The 18711-nt window shown below is 42.3% G+C and overlaps 1 protein-coding gene across 2 annotated transcripts in view; it reads left to right on the top strand.

Annotated features, from left to right (window-relative positions):
* The window catches only part of syde2 (synapse defective 1, Rho GTPase, homolog 2 (C. elegans)), a 58712-nt gene that overhangs the window by 25834 nt on the left and 14167 nt on the right, over window positions 1–18711 (top strand). For both annotated transcript variants that reach the window (XM_036140882.1, XM_012877968.3), the window contains exons 4-5: window positions 194–1326; window positions 11078–11204. In XM_036140882.1, the coding sequence (XP_035996775.1) occupies window positions 194–1326; window positions 11078–11204 (1260 nt within the window). The remainder of the gene's footprint in view (window positions 1–193; window positions 1327–11077; window positions 11205–18711) is intronic.

Genomic DNA, 18711 nt, shown 5'->3' with positions numbered 1-18711 from the left:
TATGTCCTATATCCCTGTCTGACTTCTCTGGTCTTTAATTACTGGAAATCGCAGGTGAAAAGTCCATTCTCTATGAAGAGCAGAGGTCATTCTGATTTAGGAAGCTTGTACATGATGGTGTCTGTTGTCATGTAACATAAAAGGTATATAAAAGTATTTAATTATGATCTATTTTACTCTGTTTCCATTTTAGATGGACCTGACCTGCTCAATGTTGTCAGCTTCTCACCTCCCTCCAGCCCCAACCCAACCAAGAAGAGCAGCTCCATCAACTGGTCTTTCCCAGACAAGATCAAGTCCCCACGTACAGTCAGGAAAATTTCCATGAAGATGAAGAAGCTCCCCGAACTTAGTCGAAAACTCAGCGTCAAAGGGACCATAAACAGCAGCGCAAGTAGCAATGGAAGCAATCAGCTAGAGCCACGGTCCCATTCTCCCCGGGCCAACGGTAGCGGGTCGGAGGCTGTCAACCAGACTTCGGGCCCTCCTCGGTTAGCTCCGTCTGTAGGCGGGCCTGCGAGCCGCAACGTGATCTCGCGGTACCATCTGGACAGCAGCGTTTCAACACAGCACAGCTTCAACAAGAAGAAAAGCAATGGCAGCTCAAAGTCGGCCAGCAAAGGTGGCTACCTCAGTGACGGTGACTCACCAGAGCTGGTTGCCAAATCTGGCAAACACGGATCTGCTGAGGGGAAGGGTGGGAAAGGCAAGGAGGTTGAAGGCGGAACTTCTAGACCTAATGGCACCGAACTGGACATTGATGCTTTCCGTCATTACAGCTTCACAGACCAGCCGAAGTGCAGCCAGTACATCTCTGGACTCATGAGTCTCCATTTTTATGGCGCTGAGGACCTCAAACCTCCACGCATTGACTCACGAGATGTTTACTGTGCAATCCAGGTTGACTCGGTTAATAAAGCACGAACTGCTCTCCTTACTTGTCGAACGTCCTTCCTGGATATGGATCATACCTTTAACATTGAGCTGGAGAACGCCCAGCACCTCAAGCTGGTGGTGTTCAGTTGGGAACCCACGCCGAAGCGGAACCGCGTGTGCTGCCACGGAACGGTGGTGCTGCCCGCGCTCTTCAGAGTGACGCGTACCCACCAGCTGGCGGTGAAGCTGGAGCCGCGGGGGCTGATCTACGTCAAGCTTAACCTCATGGAACAGTGGAAGAACTCGCTGGATGGTGGACCGGATGGAGACAGGGAGCCGCAGGTGTTTGGAGTGGAGGCCTGGCGGGTCGTGGAGCGAGAGAACACCGGGCTGATGGTGCCGCTGATCATATGGAAGTGCATCAATGAGATCGAGAGAAGAGGCTGCCAGGTAAGCACTTGTGAAGCTTGACTTTGACCATGGATGTTTCTACCTTTACTTTTTGATTGGGACCAGTTCTGCAGCTTGCAGAACTGGTCTATATTTTACTGTCAGGACATAGCGACAGTTTTAAAAAGTTGGTAAAAATACATTTATACCAAAGCTAACATATTTGAAACTGAGAGCTACTTGATTGACGTTGGTGTCATATGAAGGGCTACCAGTACTGACCTTTAAACTAGAAGAGTCAGAGTTCAAATTAACTTTGCTTTGTTATATATATTCTCATTTTTAATTCTAGATAAATGCAGGTGTGAATAAACAGGAAGAGTAATGGAATAAAATGAAGTTTTAGATGCAGCTCACTGGTGGATTGTGCCGTTTTTAGAACAGGTTTGTGGGCTCCACCTGTGGTTCTTGGGAGGGGGGGGGGTACATGTTGATGACCCCTGTACTAAAGTTATCTACTATAGCTTTAAATCGGGACCTCATCTACACCAATTTAGAATCTCATGCGGTTTGTTGTGGTGAAGAAGCAGCTAAACATAGCTCCATATTTAGTGGTTCCATTCAATTCAATTTCTGCATATAAGACGCTGCATTAGGACTAAATTAATACAATTTCAGCTACAAAGTGGTTGACCTGACTTCCCTCCATACATTGGCCTTAGAGAAAGGCTGGCACTTGTCCTCTGCATCAAAAGGAGTCTGCTGAGGTTGTTCAGGCATTCGACCTGAATGCCTTCTGGGTTACTTCACTTTGGAGGGTTTCTCAGCCGGATCCCTCCACTGGCACATCCTGTTTTGTTCCAAAATCCAAACAAGGTCACAGCCCAATAACAAATAGCCCTTCTCAAATAAAAAAAGATGAAGATGCATTTGAACTGTTCACGGAAGCATAAGAGTAGCGGGAGAATTAACTGTGTGTCCGCTACATCCTTTCAGCGTTTTGTGATGAGTGCTTGCCCTGCAGCCAGTAATGATGCTGAAAGAATGGAAAGGCAGCACGCATAATGTCACAGAGTTTCTGCCATCAGCAAAAGGACTCTTCTATTCAAAATGGAAAAAGGCAGAAGAATGAAGCAACTCTCGTGGCAGGGACCAGATGGGATGGGGACATTTTCATGGATTGTACAATCAGCTCCTATTTTATGTCTTTCTTTGAATCCTGACCTTGACAGAAGAGTAGGAAGCCACTAGACAAACATTAGGCCTCTTCAATGAGTCCGTCAAGCAACATATGATCTACTTCTATCTTCTGCACAACATGATTAATACTAACATACTTGTTTTGCTTAGTTTTTTCTTTTAAAATCAGATTTAAGGTGCAGTTAATGTGTCAAAAGAAGGCATAGATAATTAAAATCACATATTTCCCACGTGGACGGACCTGTCCATCAGGTTTTCAATCGTTCACCATAATTTAGCTGAACTAAAGAGTCTTTATTAAAGTTTAAAGGGCGTTTGATTGTCTTTATTTAAAACCTAAAATACATACACCAATTAAGTACTCATCAAACCTGTCCTGATTAATTCTACGCGGTTCTACATTGTTTGAATTTAGGAAGCCTTGAAACGCAAATAAAGGGCTGATTTAACAGTCGATTTTAGCATTATAGCCACTTCAGATGGAGTTTTGGTGGAAATCTGCGGGGCCTACAGAAGTCAAACCTTGACAGGATTATTCTGTACTGATTAGAGATTCTGTAAAACTTTATTTTCAACTTGCGAAATGTTTAATTGTGAAAACTACCTTTCCTTAAAAACATTCTTAAAATCTCATCTCTTTTTCATGATATTGTTAACTGTCGCATCTTGTGAGCTCAACACACATGACGCCCTGTAGAGAAACTAGCGTCCGATTTACTAATTGCTTTGACCAGCCGGTCGCCGCAGTGTAAGTCAGAGATCTCAGGTGTTGTGCAGTTCAGTTTGAAGTGTTCGCTAACTGATCACCACTCTCTGATTATGTCATCGGTTGAGGATAGCTTCCATTTTATGGTTGGATTCTCGTCAAGAATCAATAATTTTAGTACTTCAGCATTTGCGATAAAGAATGAACGGCTGTGGCTTAAGTGGGAGTTGCGTGAAATTAAATATATTTGCATGTGTGAAGCTTTAGGTGATCAATTTATCAGGGGTCTTGCTGTGACAAGAATGCTGTTCAGTTCTGCTGCGCATCATATGATTTACTGTTTCCCTGGGATAAAAACAAGACATGACACAGAGATCGAAGTCTCTTAACCATTCTTCAAAATAGGCAAGACAAGAGAGCATGTCATTCACGTCAAACCGGTGTGTGTTGACCTACATAAGTCAGTAAATGGCTGCAGTAACGTAGCTACGCATTCCAAACCTATCCATATGTATAATCCACAATAGTTAAAAGGTTTCAGACAATAAAAGCCGTGACAACGATGATCAGACCCGAACCTAAGATTATCACACACCATAGTATGGTGTTTTATGTTCTCAAAGTCTCTGTTATAACAAATATTTTAATGTTTTGCACACATTTTTACTTGGCTGGCTATTATTTTGGAGAGCCCTGCATTCTTAATCCATCCGTCTGTTGTCTGTAATCGCTTGTCCTTAAAGGGGCGCGGTGTGAGGTGGAGTGAGGGGTATGTGGGTTGAAGCGGTGTACTCCCTGGACAAGTTGCCAGTCCGTCACATGCAATTTCTCATTGTTTTACTAAATGTGATAATTTCTATCCAACTATCAAGACATTGACAAGTGTGCAGAACTGCAGGAGCTGGTGGCACTTGTGTCCTGCACCACGAAGATAAATTCTCTGTTTGTTTATTTTTTTACACTTCCAACATTACTTATGTTTTAAACCTGTTGTCTTGTATTCCTTTTCTTTGTTTTTTTATGACTGTTTTATCTCCCGGAGGAGCAATTATTTTTTTTTTTCTGTTTATCTCTTCTGTCTGCAGATTTCAGAGTCTGACATGCTTGTCTCCTGTCGCTCCGAGCGTTTCCTCTAATCTCTCCCCTCTCCTCTTGTTTTCGTTTCTTTTTTTCATTAGAGGAGCTATCAGTCTCAGTCTTAGATCAACTTCAGGGGTCTTCTGGGTTAGTCATAGTGTCCACACCACATTCCAGGGCAATTTTGCAGGTTCATTCCTCAGAATTCAGGTTTGCTTGAATCTTTTGCGCAGCCTCTCTCTTCAGAAAGTGTTGTCAAAATGTGTGTCCTCAAGGCTTTTCTAAGCTTTTAAGATCCTGAGTGAGTGGAGGTAATTTAAAAAAAAGATTTTAGAGAATGCCTGTGTCATAGTGAAGGTTTATGTTCTTTTCCAGTCTAACTTAGATGTTGAGATGTGTAGAAAATATCTGCACAGATTTAGAAAGAGAAGATGTGTGAGAGAAATTACCAGTCTTAGTAGGATGTTCTACTTTATATAGACCACAACGAAATGATTTCAATGTGAAAAGGAAAGACTGAAGAGCATGATATTGTCCCTTTAAACTGTGTGAGGAACAACAATAAAGATTCTTTACAGTAGGAAACGATGGTGTAAGCTATAATTAAAGAGACGTGCATATCATAAACACAGCTTGACAACTGCATGACACTGGCGTCAGTCTTGATTTTGGTGCTGACTGGTTAATCGTCACTTCTCCTGCAGCGCTCATTACTCCAATCTTCTTTTCAATCGTCATATGCAGTCTGAGGAAAAAATGCTGCCGCTTTGTTTCTGGTAACCAGACTTTGTCAGGAATGGTTATTATTATTCGGAAGAGACCGATATAAAACAAAACCATTATCTACGTCTGTTACTAACACAAGTTCCTTCAGCGCCAAAATCTGAACAAATATTTAAAGAGAAAGAAGTTAAACACATTGTTCCTACCGCAAAGGTTCACTAGAGCCACTTGATTTTTTTTGGGTGTTTAAAGGTCTACGTAGTACCGTGGGTGTTTGTAAGAAGCTCAGACAGGAGTCACTGCTCTTTCTACTCCACCATTTGGGTGGGGTTCACCATCTGGTCAGGATGCCTTCTGGTTACCTTCTTGACCAGGTTTTTTTTGTAGACATGTCCCACTGGGAGAAGGCTTTGGGGCAGATCCAGGACTTGCAAGGGAGATTGTATCTCATGATTGCCTTGGTAGCGCCTCAGAGTCGGACTACCCCCAACAGGCTCTATGGGGGCAGGGACGTCTTGAGCTGAGAAATGCTGACAGTGTAATTGTAATTTTATAAGGAGTTGCCAATGGCTCATTTTTAGGCCCTGTTTTATTTCCCCCTCGTATGTTAGGAGAATTTGTCTACAGTTAAAGTACACCTTCATGCTGACTATTCTATACTTTAGTGAGCTCCTCTCTAAATCGGGCTCCCAACAACCTTCAAATTGCCATTCAGCTGCTGCAGGCATCACTGCGTGGCTTAAATGTATTCCTTGATATTGATAGAACTTTATCAATGTTCCAATCTAGATAATAGTCGGTTATATCAGACAGTGTTGGTAAGCTATTACTGAGAAAGTATTGTCCTAAAAATATTTTTGCGTTCTCTGAGTGTATAATAAGTATTTGGTTGAAAAGGGAAAGGTTAGACTGCACTTCTGTTATAGAAATAGGGCCTGTATCAATTTAGCTGTTATTATGATAAAAAGTATGCTCTTGGCCAAAATGACACTATTTATCTGATATCTCCTTTCCTCCATACTTTGCTGTTTAGACTGTGGGTTAAAAGTTTTTTCAATTTTTTTTAATTTTTGTTTTTTACATTTGTTGTACACTATATGTCCCTATATACTTTACAATTGGGCTTCTTTGCCCTTGTTAACCATGAGAAGACAACAGTACTTAAAACTGTTATATTTTTTTTGTATAAAGTTATACTGGGGGAAACTATTTATGAACATTTTAACTGCAAACACTGACTATGATTTGCAATCCCCATGTCTGGTTCTCTTTAGGGCACCCAGAGTGTCTTTTTGATCTTAACTGTGTCTTCACCTTCGTCATGGAATAAACTTAACAGTATGCTACTTGTTAATAATGTTATCTCTCTGGGAGAGATCAGAAGTGCAACTGGTAGTCTTTAATCGGACATTGCTTATATGTTTTGATATTAATGTTAAACTTGTAACTAGCATCATGTAACAGTATGTTCGTTGGACCAAGTCTCCCTTGAAAAATTGATGTTAATTTCAAGGGACTTCTTTGTTCATCAATGTTTCATGAAAATAAAATTAATGAAAGCTACATTGCCATTACCATAGAATAGACATTTACGCGGCAGCTTGTTGGTTATTCCTTGGTAGCTGTGGTCCCTTTTTCCCCTCAAACCCACATTGTTGATGGCATAGATTCAACAAGACGGAACAATCAAGCTGGAACAATCGCTATGTTTCCATTAAAATGTTATGTGAATTTTCACCAAACTTTTAAAATGTTGAAACATGGAATCTACTACGAATCAACCCCGCTCCGCAAAGCGTAATTTTGTCAGAAGTTGACGTTACACGTGGCTGTAATAAACAGGAAGTAGAGGCTGCAAACTACCATGGATCATCTGCCAAGTTGAACCTTTTGCTTTAAGGTTCAGCATGTTGTGGTCAGGAGATGGTGTTCAGCGTACCTTGGTTGTAAAAAGAGGTCATTTTAGCCACTGTTGCGTTTGTGTCAGCTTGAACCAGTCTGCTCATTCAGATCTGAACTCTGACTTCAACAAGGCATTTTCATCCAGTCAGTCCCCGCTTTCTGGATATTTTCTCTTTTTCAAACCATTCTCTGTAAAAGCGAGAGATGATTGCACTTTTTTGATAAGCAGTTACTGAAATAACCGACCGTGTCAAGTTCAAAGTCCCTTAAATCTTCTTTCTTCCTCATTTAGACGCTCGCTTTAAGTCATCTTTACCACCTCTAGATACCTAAATGTATGAAACTGCTCCCAAATGATGGACTGTTTTTGCTACTTAACAATTAACTGAACAGGTGCATCTGATAACGTAGATGATGAGTGGATAAGTCTTCCTGAAAACAGGCAGTCCTACGGGGATCTCCTGTGACAGTTTAGAAAATCCTTTCCTGCTCCCAGATGAGGAAAGAGATTTCCATACTCAGTCAAACATTTTGGTCAAATTTGCTTGTCTTTATTCTTCGTCCATTCTCCTCTCTTGTTTACTTTAGTCTTACAGCTGATCCCAGACCAGAACAACGCTTCACGTCTTTGACATCCACTCTTCTTTTCAGCTCATTTTGTTCGGAGGTCCTCGTGGCTGCTTCATCCCACAAATAGGCCTTGGCCGGCGGTGATTGTTGTGTTGCCCGGCAGCCGCAGAGCATAAGAGCAAGCCCTCTTTTTTTTTTTTTTCGCCAACAGCTGTTCTCTGCCTGCACTCAAAGAGAGACACCATGTTTTTTTGTTTTTTTTTATTTCTGAATGGACTTGTTGTTCATTGTGTCCAGTGACTTTTATTTACTCGCGCACAAAGCCAAATCCCTAATCTGTCCTTCTCTCTCTGGAGCTCGTGTGAGATTTAGTAAATCGCTTCTGTTTTTTTTTTTTTTTTTTTTTTTTTTTTTGTCTTTGCGAGGGCAGCTGAGTAGCCGTCGCTCGGTTGGGACAGATAGACATGGCAGCGCTCCTACGCTGGAGCCCGGAAGCTGGCAGTGTGTGTCTGTGTGCGCGGCGCGCAATGGGTCTCGACCCGCCATTCACAGCCCACTGACTTAACATGTTACTAGGGCAACCACACCAGTCGGCCTGCTATGCCACATACCAGACAGACACATGTAGGAGAAATTATGGTATGTCTGCAGCCAGGCCTAATCCCAGCACAACAAGGAGAGCGGCGGTGCCAAGTTTCAGCTATCGGATGTCTCAAGCCCCTTTAGGTCACAGTCTGGAGGCTTAGGTAAACAAGCAAAAAATGGATCATAGCTTTCGTTTTTAACGCCCGCTGGTCACCTGGGTCTGTGTCGGAGCTCAGCTTTGACACATTCGGTCCAAAAGATGCGGCGCTTTTATCTGAGAGCCTTTTATGTTCGCTTCCTGTCAGAGCGGCTCTTGTTTAAGTGTTTAACAAACTTTCGTGTGATGAGATGGAAATTTAAACTGCTCGTTTCAGCTCATGGGGCCCGGTGTAAGTTAATACTCACTTTAGAGTGTTGTTACTGTGTAACTCACATTACTGTGTGCCTTTACTGACTCTCTGTCACAATGCGATGCTGTTTAGCATTAAAATGTATTCTGAAATTGTCCTTTAAGACTGCAACAGCTTGGCAGTTTCTACTTCAGGAAATATAACCATTGCTTCTGCCTCGCAAAAAGGATTTATTTGCTGTTTTGAGCCTCAGAGGTTCTGCATATAATTATTATTTTGCTACAAAACTTGGATAGTGATAGTTTAAAAAGCTTGCTGACAGATGACATGAGGTAGAGGTAGATTTTTAGAGTTAAAAGTTAAAGCTCATTAAAGGTATACTATGCAACCGGGGTTGATTTTCCAGCGAGGCTCCCCCAAGAGGGCGAAAGTAAAAGTGCACTGTCGTAAAGATGCTCAGCTGTTCTGGTTCCTCCGTCAAGACAGGCGCGGTTGTTTTGAGCTTAGCAGACAGGCGAACGCAACGAAAAGTGGAAAAAACGGCAGTACAAACAATGAATAACACAGTGAAGGTATGAACATCAAGCTTCTTGCAGCGCTATCTTGGCGAGGCGGCGGTCGCCGCCGCCTCGCCAAGCCGCGACCGCCGCCGCCTCGCCAGTTTTATTATTATTATTATTTTTTTTTTTTTTTTTATGTTGGCGAGATGCTACCGCCACCGCCTCTCCAAGCCGCAGCCGCCGCCTCCGCGGTAGCGTCTCGCCAACATAAAAAAAGATAATAATAATAATAATAATAATAATAAAACTCGATATGCTTGCATGTTTAGTTTTATTTTTTTATTATTATTTTTTTGGAATGTCGGCGAGGCGGTAGCGTGAGGGAAACCCTACAATGTTACTTACAATCACATCAGCAGAAACGCGAGGTCCGCGTCAGCCTTGCAGCCTTCTATGTTCACCCGTGTACGACTCCTCTCTCTGTCCAGAGCCCTTTTCCTCTTTCTTGCCTGCTCCAACATGGGCTTTCGCTGTTTTCTCGCTGGTTCCACCATGATAACTGCACAAATATCGCCACTGCGCTACCAACGAGCACACCTTTCACTGCGGGCGTGTAGCAGTTCTCGCCGTAAAGCAAGACCGACTCTCGGGATGCACCAGACTTCTGAGCCTGTGACTGCGGGCCGACTGCTCCTGCAATTGCAAGTGCGGTATTTCCCCCACAGACCACCAGGGCGGCCGAGAAAACCTTAGTTCAACCTGAAATGACTCATTTAATCATCTAAAACGGTATGGAACATATTAATTAACTGAAAAATGTTGCATAGTATGCCTTTAATACTAGATGAGAAAGTTGGTAGACATACTTCTAAACATGTAGTGGGAAATACAGAGGTTGAAATACAAAAAACTGAAAAATTAAAGGTCTAATGTCCTTTTAGACATATTTTATTGTGAAATGTGGCAGGAGAATAATAAATACACAGCATAAGAAGAATATGAGTCAAACAAAAGAAGCATACATTGTTGCAACTTCTTAAACTTAAATGTCAGACAAATGCAATGATTAGCTTGTATCGACTGTGAGCTAATCTTTATCAGCTTTAAAGCAACACATCTAAGGTTGTTAAAAGGTTATGTGACGCTAATAACTAACCTCCAGTTGATGCTCCTTTTAGCATCAGCATTTTGTATGAATACAGATTAGTTACTCAGAGAGGCTAAAGCTAATTGCTAGTCTGAGGGGGGCCAAGACCAAGCATGGAGCTGCACAATGTGAGAAAAACACTCAGTGGTGATATCAATGGGGAATAGTGCAATGGGAATATGCATCGAGATTAACCCACATTTCTGTCACTCTTCTCCTTTTCATCATCATGATGTCCCCTTGGCACATAAACTATATTAACTTAACAAATTATGCATCTAAGTGGTCCTTAGGGATTTTGCAAGTATTATTATTGCATTGCATGTAGTGGTGCAATATATTCTGCAGCAATCTTTTAAAACTCAGCGTTAAAAGTCTGGTGGCAGTTCAGGGAAGCGCTACTTTATGAACTGTTGAATTGCAATTAGATCTGTACAGAACAATTATTCATGTCGAAACGGGCAGTTATTTACAAATGTGTACGCAACGTCGGCAATTATGCCGCTGAGCCCTTTTGTTAATTACTCATAACCTTTTTTAACAGAACTCCACTTGAAAAAATACCACTCCATGTAGGGCTTCGAATAGATGACGGTCTTATATTCTAAATTATTGCCTTCTAACGTACTAATATTGGTTACAATGACTGTTTGACACAAGCAAGTCTAGCTTAAATATCATGACGGGCTTTTGTTAGTCGAGGTCCATTGGTCAGGTTTTCTTTCCCGACTTCCCATGCTACTTTTATTTTTCTTAAACTCCCAGTCTGAATAAAAATTCAATCTTAATGAAAAAGTCAGTGGAAGGGAAAGAAATTATCAACGCTTTTGATTTCAAAGACAAAACACTAGGCGGAAATAGTGATAAATCAGTCAGTTTGCATTTATTTATTCAAATGATTCCGTCTGTTGTATCTATTTTACAATGTATTAGTTTATGGCAGAAGTTGAAACCCTGATTGAAGCTTATAAGCAGGGCTGTAAAAGTGTCTCTCATGCCATCATTTTGTGCATTTTGACTAATACGTGCTTCTGTGTGTTTGCGGTCCCAGGTGGTGGGTCTCTATCGCCTGTGCGGCTCTGCAGCGGTAAAAAAGGAGCTGCGCGAGGCCTTCGAGAGAGACAGCCGAGGCGCGGAGCTGTGCGAGAGCATGTATCCCGACATCAATGTCATCACAGGTAACGTGCTCAGTTGGAGCGGAAAACACAAGGCGGCAGAAAAACGCGCAGGGTCCTGTCCGATCAGAGGAGTCGATTATTCAAGCGCACACAGGCGATTTTAGGGAGAATATCCACACCTTAATCCCAGATTGGACAGATTGGATCCTTTTTAGCACAGTGTTACTGTAACAAGAGCAATGAAACCTAGTGGCGTGAAACCGTGACAACTTGATAGATGAAAGGGGCAGCGATCGGCAAAAGTTGTTGCGGTTCGCCTGCAGACAAAAACTAATGAGGCCTTAGTCTGCTGGAGCCGCGGTTTAGTATTGATCACAATCAGTAAACATTCTGTCTGAACTGGTGTGACCACCATGCATGTGCTCATTTAGCTGTGTGTGTGTGTGTGTGTGTGTGTGTGTGTGTGTGTGTGTGTCGTTAGTAATGAAGGCATTCCAGCAGTCGACATATAGATCAGTGCCTGAAGGGGAAACCACAAGAACACACACAGATCAAACCCGGCTGTACATTCAGGTCATTCTTTCTCCATCGGGTTTGTGGTTGGGACTTGTTGTGGACTGTCCCCCTCCCGGGTCACTGGGAGTTAGGGGATTTCTGCTGCCCGACGGCTTCACTTGAAGTCGGGTGATTCTCCGCAAAGGAAAAAAAAAAAAAGCAGGCAATTAAAAAACACTATTTAGATTGTTGTAAGTCAGAGCTTTATTTGATTCTGCTTTGGTACTTTAACATAAAAAGACGAAAAGGTCGACGTATGATCTCACAGAAAGAAGATTACCTTTCTGTCAAGTGTCAATCAGGAATATTTCGGCACATAAAGGAGTGGGGGGCAGGGGGATGGTGGAAAATGACTTGAGTCATGACTTTCTTTTCGTCTCACAAAAGGAGGAAGGCCATGGAAAGCGGTAGGTATTGTAGGAGCCGCTGTTGGTTTTAGAAAGAGGCCTCGTTTAGGCGTCGTCCCATCACGCTTGCTTTGATCCGCACGCAGTTGCAAGGCAGAGCAAAGAACACAGTTAACAGTTGAACGGGCTGGAAAAAAAGGGCCAGCACCATCGCGGGTTGTTGGTTTTTGCCCGCTGCCTGCGTTTGCTCTGCCAAGCGAGCCGCTGTGGCTGATAGACCCGAAGAGATGTGGCGGTCTGATACATAACGTGACGATCAAAAGGGTTACTGTCGTCTTTTATTGTGTTATTCTACTGCATTTATTTCTAATGTTACTCTTTTTTTTCAATTATCTTAGTTTCAGTTTCACTTAGCTTGACATCGGTGCAGTTTTATTGTCCAGAGCTGACGTGTAGCTTCAAAATTTTCGCATTACATCCTGATGAAAGTTCACGAAACCCGATTTTAAGTCTCCAGAGAGGCAGATAAATGAGCAGCATGTGGACGAGCGAGGAGGAGTGGCGCGTCACACGGCTAATTTAAAAGCGCTGGCAGTGAAAGGGATTATCCGAGGGGTCAGAGTTCAACTCAAAGCTTGCAAAACATGCTCGGAGCGTGGATCTACACTGTTTCAGATCAGCGCCTTTGTTTCATAGCCCATTGCTTACGTTTCAATATGAATATATATAATCTTCAACAGGTTGGGATGAGAAGAAGTTATTTACGGGGGGTTTTTTGTGCAGTTTTTTGTCCGGTTTGGTTAATTACTACTATTGATATGATTAACACATACTCTAAGCATTTTTTTGTTCATTTATGGAAGAGCCGCTGCATTTTTCTCTGTTTAATGAAGATGTCATTGTGGAAAAGATCCAGAAAGCCCCGAGAGGCGCGTCCTTCAGAACATCACCTGCCGCGTGTCGATTTTTCCCAGCAGGTTTCTCTTTTACAGACGAGGATATAGGCAGGAGTGTTCCTTCTTGACCCGTTCAGCCGCGTGGCTGAGTTTGTGAGAGAAACGCACGTGTAGAACAAACTTTTATTGGGATCATTTGCCGCCATAAACCCAGATACCAGCTGAGGGATTTTCATAATGTCGCCATCCCCGCTCAGCACTGGATCCGAGGTTTGACTGACTTGCCGTTTCCTCATCCTCCAGCTCTGCTTCACCACCCCGCCCTCGGCCGTACTCCAGTGAAGACATGGAAAGTCATTAACAAGTGCCCCCTTTGTTGCCGAACAAACACAGATGGTATTTGGCTCACGCATGGGGGATTAGCTGAACTCTGGGCAAGCCAGGGAAGTAGGCGGAGAGCACCAGGCTCCGCGGGTGTTGATTTATTTCTTAAACGGCGGGTCAGAAATTAGGAATGAATTCAGGGCATATTTAGGAGGAATCTGCTCAGAGCGCAGGAGGGAAGCTGCTCCACAGTCACACAAAACAAGCTTTACTTGCTGTGTCCTGTGGAAATGTTGAGCTAAACCACAGTTTAAGGGGTTCACCGTGTGATTGGTGGAGGCGGCGACGCACACCTCGACCCACCCCCAAGTACTGCGGGTGGGGGTGGGGGGGGGTTACGACAGCGGGGAGGAGGGCAGGACGGAGAACAAATCCCCGTTTGTTTTCTGGACGGGCCGCTGACTGCAGCACTGACAGGAGGAGTGACCCTCTGCTTTGTTTGAACAGCAGGTCAAAGGTAGAGCCGTGCCCCGATGCATTGTGTGCCTTGTAGTGTTTGGTGGCACATTTGGAGCCGAGGTAACCGTTCAAATTCAGAACTCCAGTTCTCATCTGGAGCTCAGTTCTGAGGAATTGGCTCCAGTCTGTAGATGTGACACATCTAGTTGCTGCCGTTATGCAGAGGAAGAGATACGGAGTGTATTTATAGCGCTGACATGGGCCAAACGGCAACTGCTTAGTGGTGGGACAGAGTGGGGGGTGGGGTGGGGGGGGGTGTTGTTGTCAGGAAGGTGAAGCACCTGCAGGGTAGGCACACCTGTTCACCAATGAGCTGCTGACCGACCTCATGTGTGCCTCACCGAGGTGTCGTGTGTGTGTGTGTGTGTGTGTGTGTGTGTGTGTGTGTGTGTGTGTTTGTCTCAGGCTCCAACAGCGTCTAAGACACTAAGGTAAACACACCACTGACTCACGTCAGGATAATGATTTACCTGAATGGCTCACTTTACCCGAGTACGTGCGCACACACACACACACACACACACACACACACACGAACACACTACTGCAGGGATTTATTTTTTTTTTTTTACATTGTAGAAACAGGAAAGCCTGTGAGATGGTTTTTAAAGATTCTAAGCCAGGCGAGGACAACAGCAGGTTGTTTAGCCCCGTTGAGCAACCTTAACGTGAAACAGTCCAGCTGCTTGTTGTTGAGTCTAACTTTGGAGCACGGGGGAAGGACAGAAGGTCTGCCATGCAGGAGTTTCCATTTAAATGGAAGAAAAACAAGCCGTGCGGGAACTCTCATTAGACCCTTTTTTTTTTTTTTTTGCCTACTGCCCTAACAGATGAATAAAAGATGAATTGATTGTCTTGGTTGGATGGAAACAGATGGACTTCTTTTGCTTGCAGCCTTTGATGAATCGGTCTCATTATGATCTGGCTGTATTTTCCTTAAATGCTGTCAGCGGGGAAGCGGGAAGACGCACGTTCATCAGGCAATCTGGTCTGGAAATCAACCGGTCCCCGGAGACATCTGAGCGAATGAATGCAGCTTTTATTAAAGTCCTCAAATGCTGCTCATTCATGTCACATATGACTAAGGCAATGATTCAAAAGTGAGTCCGCCTAAATGAAGAACGTTCATAAGGAGCAAGCGGCAACTGCAATGATGTTTAATGGGGATTTTAGTCTCGCTTTTGCCTTCACATTATGTTTGTTTACCGGTGGTAGGGGTGCTGTTATGAAATTTGCTTGTTTGGATATGGGTTGGTTTTCAGCAGCTTTTTTTCAGGAATACATTATGGTTACGTGCGTTCCTAATGTCTCGTATTTGTAAAAGACTGTAGAGGAGTTTCAAAGTAAACTCTACAAAAAGCAAGAAGTTATAGAAGGGGGATCAAAGGCTGCTTTAATGCAATTTGAGTTGTACTAACCCTAACCAGCACAATTTAAACGTTAAATAATGTTCACTGGGGATGATTGTAGGTTAAAGAAAGTGCTTGAGGAAGTGTTTTAGGGCTCAGAGGCGTGCTCTTACTTTTACATTTGTAAGGGCCAATAGGCGACTTGCTTTTAGCGTTCAACCTTGCGCTGATTTTTGTAAGTGGCCTTTGACAGAAATATCCACTCCGGGAAGGACAAGTCATTACAATCTAACGGCAGCACTGAGCCAAAGGTTTGGCATTTGGCAAATCTTTCAAAAATTTAACACAAATGCAGCCATTGTCACAAGTCTCAAAGTCTTCTCAGATGTCCAAATCTGTGGAAGCGAGATTTTATTTCATGTCTTTAAATCAAGTTTCATGTCTTTAAATCTATTCCCCCTGAGATTATTAAAGTATTTCTGATTCTGATCAAGGATTGTTGTTAAAGGAACCAGTGTAACAGGATCAATATGTACTGTATTACTCTACGCAAATGGAAGGACACTGAATCAAATTATATATTTTTTATAGCGAAGCTGTGATGCAGATCAAGGCAGAATTTTATCAGAGATTGTGAGATAAGATAAACAAGTGATTACAGGTGCTATATTTTATATATTTTTTTACATCCAAAGATTAGATTTATTGTTTTGATTGGAGACCCTGTCCACTTCTGCCACTGATTGCAGTATTTGAGGTGTTACCTTGAGTCTATGTACATTGGACACAAAGCCCGCTAAATCTGAATGTTGGTTCATTTACCATAGGATCATGTGTTTGGGGTTGGTATATGACAGTTTTGTTTGTTTAATGTCTGATACTGTGTCATAGACATTCCCGCTTCTTTATTTATTTTTTAGCAATTTTACTTTTTTCACATGTAACTTTCTCAGTTTGTATGAATCCCAGAAACTGGTCATCCTCCCTCGATTTGGCTTTATTTAAAATTAGCAAATTTCTATTCCATATAAGTTTAAATGCCGTTGTGACATTTTGATAGAAATAGGGTTTTTGCATTCTATGCAATGTAGCAAAAACAAACTTATGCTGGGATCCTGGGACTCTATGTATAAGGAAGGTTTTTAACTGTAATTGACAGTTTGTAAATCTGTAAGCCACCAGTTGTTGAGTGCAGTTGAATTTCTATAGTGGTGCAAAGTCCAAATTCTGCTGCTTCAGATGCTTTTATATCAATTATTTGTGAAATTGTTTTGGTTTAAGAGGGAAGGAATTCAGTAAAACAATATCAAACTGTCAAATTCACACATTTCCCATGCACCATCCGATCTTATATTATCGTTTTTTTTTTCTAATATCACTGTTCAGGCAGCGATTACTCCGATTTTGTAGCAAAACAATAAAGTGAATTAACAGCTGTCCTTTACTGGCTAATTTAATGTACAAAGGCCCATCTTAAAAAGTATGTATTTATTTTCACATAAAATGAACTCTGTTCTTTAGTATTTATTTGTTTTAATCCTAAGGACACTGACAGACGAGGCTCCTTTTAAAAAGAAAAGCAGCGGCTCACAGGGATTAGAAAAGCTAGCGTGTTAAGGTGTGCCTAAGTAGATGTCCGTGGATTCGGATCACAACGTATCGCTATATAAATAGAAGAGATAAGAAAACGATGCCAATCGGCCCAGGTGGACTAGAGCGGGCCCCGCACTTCAGAGGCTCCCAAACCCAGCTCTGTCATCAGAGTTGCTTATGTGAAGGGATTTTGCTGCTGCTTTGGGAACCTCTAGGAAGCGCTCCTGGTTGCAACGGTGACGGTCATCTCAGTGTGATCTGGTTTTATGCAACGCAGACGAGCTGGCTCATGTAAAGGATTACGCTTTAAGAGCAGCTGTTTTCCAAAGAAGTTAGTATAAGGGTGTGCTTACAGCTCCTGATCCTTATTGTAACTTCATTTTTAATGCACCACATGTCTTCTTAGGGGGCTGATGGCTAGTTTAGCACCTTGGCTCACTTACTCCAGCTACATGTTGAAAGAACAGATTTATCTTGGTGAAATGATTAAGGCGTTTCCCACGTACTCTAATATCTTAGTAGCATGTGTTGCTCTGAAATAATGTGTTTATAGGTGATTATTTTTCTAATAAACAAACTTTCTTATAGTGATGCATATGACTTTCTAATGCACCATCATACAGTCATTCTGCAGAGATTAAGCCTTAATAAGACTACAGAGGAAAAAAAGGGACAGAGTGATCAAAGTTTTCTATGACTGTGGAGAGCAGAGTAGGGCCTAGCTCCCCTTCCCCCACCTCTTACTGAGCACTGTTGGTCAGCTGGCTGATAAAGGCTGCTGCATGCTTTCCTTACTCGAAACAAGGTGCATTCGAAAAATAGTTGAGGTCTTTTAAAACACGGACTTCATGGCTTGGAAATTAAACATCACTCCAAGTCAGATAAGACGGTTTTAAAACAAACGTTGGCAAATTTCAAGCTGCATCTCTGGTAAGGAGCGGACTGCAGGCCGGCAACAACAGCAGATGGCTAGACTAATAATCCATTTACTGGTTATTTTTGTTACGCTCTGAAGAAAAGACAGACAAGAACATACACTTTTAAGTACTTTCTTTTTATGTTTGAAATCAAAACTCTTAGATTCATTCTGGCTCATGCTTAATTTGATGCTAAAAATGAAATCCCACTTCAGTTTTCTAGCAGACAGCGATTCTGATTCTGACATTTGGGGTCAAAGCTGGTTTGTGCTTGGAAATGTCTATGATTTCATTCATCGTGGAAAAAATCCCCAGTGGTTCATTCATTAAGCCAGTCTCTGGATATTATAAGATTCACATTTAAAGGATGACAACTGTTAAAATAATTTCAGTATTTCTATATTCTATATTTTTCCAAATCCATCCTCAAGTGGCAGGTTCATAATTCAACTCTGTCTAGGTTTCAATGAGCGGAGGTCCAGACTAAAGAGAAGGGGTCATTTGCCTGACGGTGCATTTCAGGGGTGTCTGAAGCTGATGTGGGGATTTTCCAACCAGGCCGCGCCTGTTTTTCCAAATCAGAGCTACCCCAGAGCCCAAACCCCACAGATATGCAATATTAAATCTTCTCATGCTGAGATTTTTCACTTTAGTGAAATTAGAGAGCTTAGTCTATGTAATGGACAAATTACCGTGTTTAATAATTTCCAGTGTCGCCCTCAGTCTGATCTTTAACCCCTCTGGGATACCGTACTCATTTTGGTGTCCAGTTATGTCACAATTATAATCGTGATTAACCCCATTAAAGAATGGGGACCAGGTCAGCTACTAGTTATTTGGCAAGATTAATCTTTTCTTCTCTTATGTTTTTCTTATGTTGTCAAAATCTTTGTACCATCTTAGGTGAAAATCATTTTCAAAAGCTTTATTTTCGTACCTTTAAACACAAAACACTTTAAATTCCTAACCTTGTGCACACCAAATTATGTTCAGGTAGCTTATTGTTATTTATTATTATTTATATTTATATTATGGATTTTGTTTCTGATAGAGGAAGGAGGCCGACG

The sequence above is a fragment of the Fundulus heteroclitus genome, chromosome 9 (assembly GCF_011125445.2).
Source record: "Fundulus heteroclitus isolate FHET01 chromosome 9, MU-UCD_Fhet_4.1, whole genome shotgun sequence".
Lineage (NCBI taxonomy): Eukaryota > Metazoa > Chordata > Actinopteri > Cyprinodontiformes > Fundulidae > Fundulus > Fundulus heteroclitus.
The sequence above is the reverse complement of the archived record's forward strand: the minus strand, read 5'-3'. Positions and strand labels throughout refer to the sequence as shown.